At 58.6% G+C, this 9,005-nt stretch overlaps 1 protein-coding gene across 2 annotated transcripts in view; it reads right to left on the bottom strand.

The window, feature by feature from the left end:
* Positions 1-9,005, bottom strand: part of SHANK3 (SH3 and multiple ankyrin repeat domains 3) — a 52,274-nt gene continuing 43,269 nt past the window's right edge. For both annotated transcript variants that reach the window (XM_066358803.1, XM_066358804.1), the window contains one exon: positions 1-2,437. In XM_066358803.1, coding sequence (XP_066214900.1) covers positions 1,834-2,437 — 604 coding nt within the window. In that variant the 3' untranslated portion in view covers positions 1-1,833. The remainder of the gene's footprint in view (positions 2,438-9,005) is intronic.

The following is a 9,005-nucleotide window of genomic DNA, read 5'->3' as shown; positions in this document are numbered from 1 at the left end:
TGTGGGGTGTATCACAACATCAGGGTCAGGAGGCCTCAGGACTGGAGCAGGGGTGAAATCCCCTGGATGGAACTCCATACAAAAGGAGGGTGAAGCGGTACTGACCCTGTAAAGTTAAAAACCCAAATTGAACGGAACCAAAAACCCACAGGTGAGTGTGAGACTGAGTGTATGTGACAGTCTGTTACAGTGACTGCTGTAGTGTGACCTGGTCTGTTAGTGAAAGGGTAACTGGGTGTGACTCTGCCCAGGGAATGGGGCCAGTGGGCTGGGACAGGCGGGTGGGCACAGACCGGTGTGCCAGGCCCCTGGGCTGTGAAAACTTCTGTTTTCTGGATTTTTATATTTTTATTAAAAAAAGCTAGAAATATAAACAGAAACTTGTGAGTGACGTGGATGGAGCTTAGTCCAGACTCCAAACCCTAGGTTTAAAAACGTCCCAGGGCCCCCCACCCCACAGGTCATTGCTGAGTGTGAGGAGTCACAGTAAGGGGGGCTGGGGTGCCCTCTGGGGTCTCTGCTTCTCCCCAGGGCTTGCAGTAGCCTGACTTTAGGGGGTCTCCCTAGGATGCCCCCAGAAGTCTGATGGGGTGGGCGGCACTGCCTCTGAGAGCCCTCAGGGCCCTCCCAAGCAGCAGAGCTCACCAGGGTGGCCTGCTCAGGCAAGGTGATGCTCTGGAAGGGCAGGCTGGACAAACAGCAGGTCCCAGGGGACAGGGGGGCCTCTGACTTTCTTTGGAAGTGGAGGTGGGGTGCTTTCACAGGCACGCACCCTGTGCATGCTCCCGAAGCCCTCACACTAGACCAGAGCGGCCCCATGGGACAGCTCTCCTCTCAGGCACACACAGGGCTCCGGTGCACTCGGTTGCACCCAGAGTTTCACACACGCGCACTTGTGTGCACACACAGGGCGGGAACGGGAGACTTTGGGGTCTGAGGCAGAGGCTTCTCTGCTGTAATTGCCCAACAGTGTGGGGAGGAGGATAGACCCCCTCCTGGGCAAGGAACCCTGTGAGGGAGATGGCTGGGGGGCAGGTGCCAGGGCCCTGCCCCCTCCCTCAGGGCAATGGTCTCCCAGACCACCAGACTTTGCTAGTGCCCAGCAGGCCTGGCTGCCTGCCGCCCCTCCTCCACGCAGCACCTGAAGGGTCGCGGGGCACACTATAGCTCAGCGAGGGGAGAAGGCTGAGGCAGGGCCCCAGGGCGGCTATACTAGGATCCTAGCCAACCCCAGACCAGCTGGAGCGTCCCCCGCCCCACGTGGGGTGGCAGTGGCAGTGAGGGGCCAGAGATGGAAGACTGGGCAGCCACAGCGTAACCAGTAGGGGGTTGGGGGGAGGGGAAGGGAAGCTATTAAGGACAGAGATATTTGTTCCTTTTCTCGTTCCAAATATAGAGTGGATTAAAATATGCAAAACAAGAGGGCTCCTTGGCCCCCAACCGAGAACCCCAATGTCTCCCCCCTCCCCCCGAGTCACCAAGGTGTGTCCTGACCTCGCATGCTGAACTAGATCCCCTCTGGGAGAGCAGCCTCCGGGAGCTGTGTAGGAGACGGCCGGGTGGAGAGCCCTGCCCCCAACCCCTCTGGCTCCAGCTTCCCGGGCCCGGCCCTTCCTGACCGTGTGCTGGGGTGGGGCCCGCCGGCCGGGGAGGGCACTAAGCAATGTACAGGGCAAGTCTCCGAGCAACAGCACACAGGACGATTCATGCAACATTCCTGGCCCGGGCGCCGTAGTAGGGAGCAGGCCGAGCCCGCGGCCCGAGGGTGGGGGTGGGGTGGGTGGCCCTGCCCTGCCCGCAGGGCGCAGCCGGGGCGTGGGTGAGGGTGGGGCGTCAGCTGCCGTCCAGCTGCCTGAGCGCGCGCTCGATGTTCATGCGGTGGCCCACGCGCGTGACGCCCAGCTCCACGAAGTCGTCCTTGGTGAGGGCCGGTAGGTGTGCGCCCTCGATCTCATGATCTTCGAAGCGGTCGCGGTGCTCGCCCAGGTGGATGCTCTCCAGCCAGTCGCCCACGTCGAACTTGCTCCAGAGCTGCAGCGGCTTTTGCTGGAAGGGCCGGCGCGGGCCGGGGGCCCCGGGGCTGGGGCCAGGGCCGGGGCCAGGTGTTGGCGAGGGCAGTGGCGACGGCGAGGGCGAGCGGCTGCGCGCGCTCACACTGCGCACCACAAAGCGCACCTCCTTCGGCTCGTGCGGGATGGAGAGGCTGGACGACTTGAGGATGGTGGGAGGCGTGAGGCCGAAGGGCCGCCCCGCGCCCCCCGCGCCCGACCCTAGCCCCTCCACCCGCTCCAGCGACGCGGGCTTCACTGGGCTCGGGGCGCGCCGCGCCATGGGGTAGCGGCCGCCGGGCCGCACCGGGTAGGAGGCCCCGCCGCCCGGGCCCCCAGGGCTGCGCTGCGCTGAGATGGAGCTTAGCTCACCGAGGCTGCTGAAGAGCCTGCGGAGGGAGAGGGGTTCAAGGCCAGGTGAGGGACGCCAGGCAGGGTGGGAGAGGGCTCAGGGGAGCGGGGCCGGTGGCCAGGACACTCAGGGAGCTGGGTTCATGGGGTAGCGCTGAGGCCAGAGGAAGAAAGAGGGTGGGATTCTGCTATTCGCTATTTGGCCCCTGGGTGCGAACCAGTGCCCTGCTGGTGTAGGGGTTGACTTCTAGACTGAATGGCATAAGGAGGACTAAAGCCAGCAGCCCCTCCACCCCACAGGGGCTTCATGACCAGCCAGCCCACCAAAGGAGAGACAGCGTCTCATGGCACAGGGTGACTGCCCATCCCTGACAGCCACAGCCACTGGCTCTGAGCACTGCCCAGCTACCCAGGCCCTGGAGGGCGAGACTCTGGCAGTACCCTCACCAGTCCCCACACACAGTTCTGCTCTCAGAAGGGGACCCAGAGAAACCTGGGCTGGCTTCAGGGACGGCTGGGTCATGTACAGGCTGCTGCAGCATAAGACTGAACAAGTTCATGACAAAAGACAGACCACACTACAAGCAGCACATGCAAGGCAGGCGTGAGGCAGTGGCACACCACGACACTCAGCCTCCCTGCACAGGACAGCACGCAGCAACAGCAGCAGCACCCACACATGTCACAGACATGCAGCAGCGTGGCAGGAATGGCCGGGACCTGCTCATGACAGGGACACAGCACATGTGTGCAGGCATGCACACGCATGCACGCACACACACAGACAAATCTACAGATGGTGCTTCCCAACATCACCTGGCAGAACTCTCCAGTCTCTCGCCAGCATGGTGGTGGCAGGAGGCCTGCCTGGGATCTCCTCCAGAGAAAGCCCCTCATGCCCCCCACCCCATCTGCTCCTGTGGCCGCAGGAAGCCTCAGGAGCCTGTCAGTGGCCAGGAGCCCCGCAAAGCTGAGCAGAGCAGAGACCCGATGGCCAGGTGCAGCGCATGGACAGAGGCATGGGATGAGCATGCTCACTTACACAGCCGGCGTTCAGGACCGCCGCGCAGCTAGACAGAGCAGCCACATGCAGATGGGCAGGAGAGAGCAATGAGAGAGAGTGTTAGCAGCCCGGCCCACACAGCAGGCACACGGCCCACAGTCACGACCACAGTAAGGGCAACCAGGTGCAGGGACCCCTGGCTGGATACCTAGTGGGAGGAACTCGGGTGCAGTGGGCCCAGGAGTGATTGGAGGGAGCAAATCTGGAGCTGTTGGGGGCAGGGGGTAAGGCCAGACTGGGTCAGATCTAGGTGGTTCCTCGCCTGAGGGCCACCTGTTCTCTGGTTTGTAAGAAGCAGACCACAGAGCCCACCCATGGGCTGCACTGGAACGCCATGCTGTGCCACACTGAGTGTCGGCAGGCACCTGGGGACATTTAGTGACCCCCAAAGCTCTCTGCTGTCTGATGGGCCCCTCTCCAGCTCTCATCCCACCTGCCTCTCTGTGCCCCTGCCTAGGCTGGGCTGAGAGCCCTGCTCTGGGTTCCCCTATCCATCTCTGGGCCATCCTGACTGGCGCGCATCCCACACAGCACAGGGTGTCTTCAGCATCCTTCCTCCCCTTCACACAGGTTTTGTTTTTTCATCTCCCAACCATGCAGGGGAGCCTCTCCCTGAAGACCCAGCTCTGTTCCTCCACCAGACCTGTTTCCACTGATTTCTGGCTCTCTCCTCTCAACCCCTTTCCCTACTGTCTCCTCTCAATTGCTCAGATCCAGAGTGGAGCCTCTTGAAGAAGCCAGACTATGCTCCCAATCCTGGTGGAGAGGAGTTCGAAGGACACCTGAGTGGGCCCAGGGAATAGACACCAACCAGAAGAAACGCCTGCCCAGCCACATGGCACCATGGAGTGGCATGGCAGGAGATGACCAAGGGGGCATGGCAGGGATGATGGGTGCCAGGGACTGGTGGGTACCCGGGGTAGTAGGCGTCAGGGGCAGTGATGATGAGAGGACAGTGCTGGGAAGATGCTGAGTGAAGGACCTGTGGGATTGGGCCAACACAAGCACCCCACTAGGGCCCTCATACAGCAACCCCAGCCTGAGACCTGCACTAGCGTGGAATCCAGCCTGGCCCCGCTCCAAAGATTACGTTTCAGTGGAGCCATCTGAGGTGTAGCTGGAGTCTGAGGTGTGACTGTATTGATGAGTTGGTAGGACCACAGCCAAGCCGCAAAGGTGGAGAGAATAGGATGGGCACTGGGTCACATGTTGGAGAGGCTTGGCCTGAGACCAGAGTAGGGTCTGGGATCCAGGAGGCCCGTCTGGGCAGCCCTGGAGCCCTCCTGTCCAACAGGGGTGATCAGGAGACTGGGGGTAAAGGTGGGTAGTCTCCAGAGCATCCAAAGAGACTCTCCTTTGGAGAAGTGCTGGGTGTGGGGAGGTGGGTATCAGCCAGAGAATGGGGCTGGGCCAGGAAGTGCTAGGATTGAGGGCTATCTGTGTTCTACCAGGCCATACTCCCAAGGCCACCAAAGTATGCTGGTGATGGCAGGAGGCCTAGGAGAGCCTAAGGAATGACCCGGGGCACAGCAGGGAGTGGTCGGGGTCACCCATGCCCAAGTGTCTGCTTGTCCTGCCTTTTCCTCTTGGGGACAGAGAACTGCCCACATCGTACCGAGGGCAACAGTCCCAGCTGTGTCTACACACCCATCACCATCACTGTCCATCACCCCTCTCAGCTGTCTGACTGCCCCCCAGCCAGGCCCCAACCATGTGTGGCCACATCACAGCACCCACCAGCCTCCCACCCTTTAACACATGACACTACCACCCCTGACACCTCCTCCAGGCAGCTCAGCAAGGCCCTCTGCCCATGGTGTCTCTTCCACCAATGTCTGAATGCTGTACTGTCCTGCATCCTCCTGACGCCTTGGCCAGTGAGGTCTGGCCTTGCCCCACTGCCCTGCAGTTGCCAGGCTGCCAGCAGGACCCCCTTGATGACGTATCCACCCATTTCCCTTCAAGGTACCCTTTCCTCCAAACTTCCGCCCTATACAGGTTTCCCAAGCTGCCCTCTTAGTTGGCACTTTCTTACCCCACCCCCTTTTGTACAACCAATGTGTCCGAGAATGCCACATGGAGGCCCAGCCAGTCTCTCCTGAGCACCAGACCTTTACTGGGTCTCCAACAAGCTCCTACTGCCCCAGTCATTCCTGTACTAGGGGCCTGGGAGCCACCATCAGCATCCCGTGTTTTCTGTCTTGTGGCTGACGGGTAGCCAGCTCCGGCAGTAGCCCTGCCCCCTTGCTCGGCCTCAGCCACCTTGCATCCAGAGCTTTCAAGGTCTCACCCAGGACCTCACTGCCTTGCTATTCTCCTGGTACGTATCACAGAGCCAAGAACCCAGAAGCATTGACAAGACATCATCAAGCAAAAGTAACATGACACGTGACTTCCAGGCTTGACCACTTGTCAGCTTATTGGTACCAACAGGCAAGAAAAGGTCCAAACCCTGGCCTGGCCTCTGCCTCGGGGTTTGGCTGTGGTGGTCAAACAGGACAGGTTAGGGCCCAAGGCCTGTCATTTGGGAGCCTTGTTTAGGAAGATAATCCTGAATAGGAGCAAAAAAACTAGACACAGGCTTGTGAGCTCCATACCCTCTGGTCACCGCGTCCATACCTGCTGACGTCTCCAACCTTGATGGCCTACAAACACCCCTGCACCTCCTCCTCTTCCTGATCCTTCCTGCCCCCTGATCACATCTCCTGGGGACATACCTGCACGTGTCCCAACCCCATGTGTCCTGAAAGGACACCCTAGAGCCAGTGCCCCCACACCAGCCAGCACACAGCAGGCGGCAGTCCAGGTTTCAGAAGAACTAGCCCTGCTGGCCTTGAGGCACTTGCACTCACGAGTCCCTGTCAAGCATTTGAGCAGGACAGGGCTTCTCCGGTGTCACAGGAACTTCTGTGAGGCACTGAAGAAGCTGACGGGTGTGAGGCCACAGCACGCAGCACACAAAGGCACTGGGAAGTACTGCAGGGAAAGAAACCTTTTAACTTTGTATGTCCAAAGCTGTGTCACTACAAACTTTCTCATAAAACCAGATGTGAGGCCTGCACAGCTGTGAAACGCAGGGCCACAGCAGAAGGGAGTGTTGCGGTGGGGCTCAGAGACACAACCTCACACCACTTCTGGGCTCAGATCTAACCATGGAGCCCGAAAGACAAATGGAGCTCAGAACAGATGGGGGGCTCAGAGACAGTGTAAGTTCTGTCCCCCAGGGCTTGACCCAATGCTGGAAGCACAGAGCAGGTGGATGGCCTGGGACCAATGTCCCCAAAAGCTAAAGGTCCTGGACCTTCCAGTGGTGGCACCCGGCTGCTGCGCCCTCCAGCTTTATCCAAAAAACGAAGAATGCCCCAAGCAGATGAGCCGATCATCTTCATAAGTTACTGAGCTTCGAATCCATGACACATGGGCAGCTTAACTCCCCAGAAAGATTTCCAGCCACTAAGTATCTTGTGGCTAAAGGACATCAGAGTCTGGACTGAGCCATTGGGGGGAAGGTGGGCAGAGAGGGGCGTGTCAGAGGTGAGGAGTAAGGTGGGGCTGGAACACGTAGGGGACTGGGGACGAGGGGCAGAAGTGTGGTGTTCCAGGGGGCTATGGCCACTGCACTGGGGCCTCGGCCAGGAACAGCTCTGGGAAGGAAATGGCTTCCTCCGGACATCATAACTTCCCACACTTTGGACAGTTCCCTAAAAGGCAGTATCAGAAGTTTCGTCACAAAATGAAAAGTGACTGCCAGATTCTAGCTACCACTGGATGGAGGACAAGGGCAGCCCCAATGGGACCAGCCATTGCTGGCCATAGAGGGAGTCGCTGTGGCCAAAGCCACTGCTCATGCGGTGCCTCTGCTCAGAAGGCCGTGGTTTCTCTGGGTCTGAGGTGGGGATCAGAAACACAGGGAGAGGGAGGAAGTATGAGCAGGAGCCACGGGAAATGAAGAGGGAAGGTTGGTCAGGGCATGGAGTGGGGAGCACTGGGTACACACCACAGATAAATAAGAGTTGTCTACAGAGCGAGCACACACTCTGCATGAGACAGCTGCACATAAACCCCAGGTCAGCCATCAGAAGGTTTGGGGGACAGAGGCTCCAGACGTTGGACAGAGAGCAGTACTTGGAGTCAGACGGATGCTACCACTTACTAGCTGGACTGGATCTCTTTAGAATATCAGTTTTTGGAGCTCCAGTGGCGCAATCAGTTAGCGCGCGGTACTTAAACAGAATATCAGTTTTATTGCCTGGAAATAAAGAGTGTTGGTGTCCACTGGCAGCATGGCTGTGAGTATGAAGTAGAGCATCTGGGGTCACACCCAACACTCATTGTCCCCCAAGGACTTCAAGAGCGAACCTGGCTGAGCGCTGGGTGATGACGACAGCGAAGACCACAGCTCACTGCTGCAGCCCTTGGCTTGGTGCTTCGTGGGTGACGCTGCCTGTTACCCCCACCATTTCACAGGGAAGGGACTAAAGTTCACAAAGTTTAAGTGGCTTCCCCAAGACTAGAGAGCTCAGCCATGACCTGCTGAGGGCTGAAACCCAGAGCCATCTGACCCCAAGCTGATGTCTGGCAACGAAGTAAGTTGCCAAAGTTGGTGAGGGCCATGTCATGAGGATGTTGTTTTAGGCTGTCTGGTGCCTGCATCCCTGTAACAGCACCTGATTTTCCCTGGAGAACCTCCCTCCCTCCCTTTCAATGTCCGTTCACTAGGTGAGAGGACCCCATGCCCAGGTTCCCCGGAGAGCACATGACTTAGGCCCGGCTGACAACACCTGTGTCTCCCTGATCCCAGGGACTGAATCAGGGGAGAGCTCAGTGAAACAGGCTCCCTTTCCAGTGGGTGCAGACAAACAGAATATAAAGATCGTGAACTCCAAGAAAGGAAACGGGCTTAGGATCCTGGTACAGCCCAGAGTCAGGGTCAAGAACCCCTTACTCTGACAGAGAAGAAATGCTGAAGACGACCGTGGGACCATGAGTTCAGAGAGGGGATGTTGGAAGAGGCCAGCTGAGCGATCCCCTCTGTCCTGCCCTGTAACTGTCCCAGCCAGCCCACAGGAGCCAGCACAGCAAATGACAGTGTCTGGCTCGACAACCAGTAAAACTGAACGACGTACCTGTCTTTCTGTGGGATCTGTCCTGAGCCACCTCCCCGGATCTCAAACCACAAAGACAGCACTTGCATTTGGCTTCATTCTTTCATCCACTTGTCAAATGTTTATTGAGGGTCTGCACTGTACTAAGCATTGTGCTACCCACTTTTAAGGGCTTTACTTTTCATTGAGATCAAAGGGAACAGAGGGCAGAGAAGTGGAGAGGAAGGAGCTAGGTGAGGTTGGTCAGGAAAGCCCACTTTCCAGAGTTTGGGCCTGCAAAGGCCTAGGACCCTGGCTGCTCAGCCCAGCTGGACCACAGCCATGCTCTAAGGGCACATTTGACACTGCCCTGCTGGGAAGGGAGCAGACATCCCACTGGGAGTTGGAAGAGGAAGAAAAAGAGAGGGCCCCAGAACAAGCTACTGGGGACTCAGGAGC

This window comes from Saccopteryx leptura, chromosome 1 (genome assembly GCF_036850995.1).
Source record: "Saccopteryx leptura isolate mSacLep1 chromosome 1, mSacLep1_pri_phased_curated, whole genome shotgun sequence".
Classification (NCBI taxonomy): Eukaryota; Metazoa; Chordata; class Mammalia; order Chiroptera; family Emballonuridae; genus Saccopteryx; species Saccopteryx leptura.
Note: the sequence above shows the minus strand (reverse complement) of the source record. Positions and strands in the feature narration are given on the sequence as shown.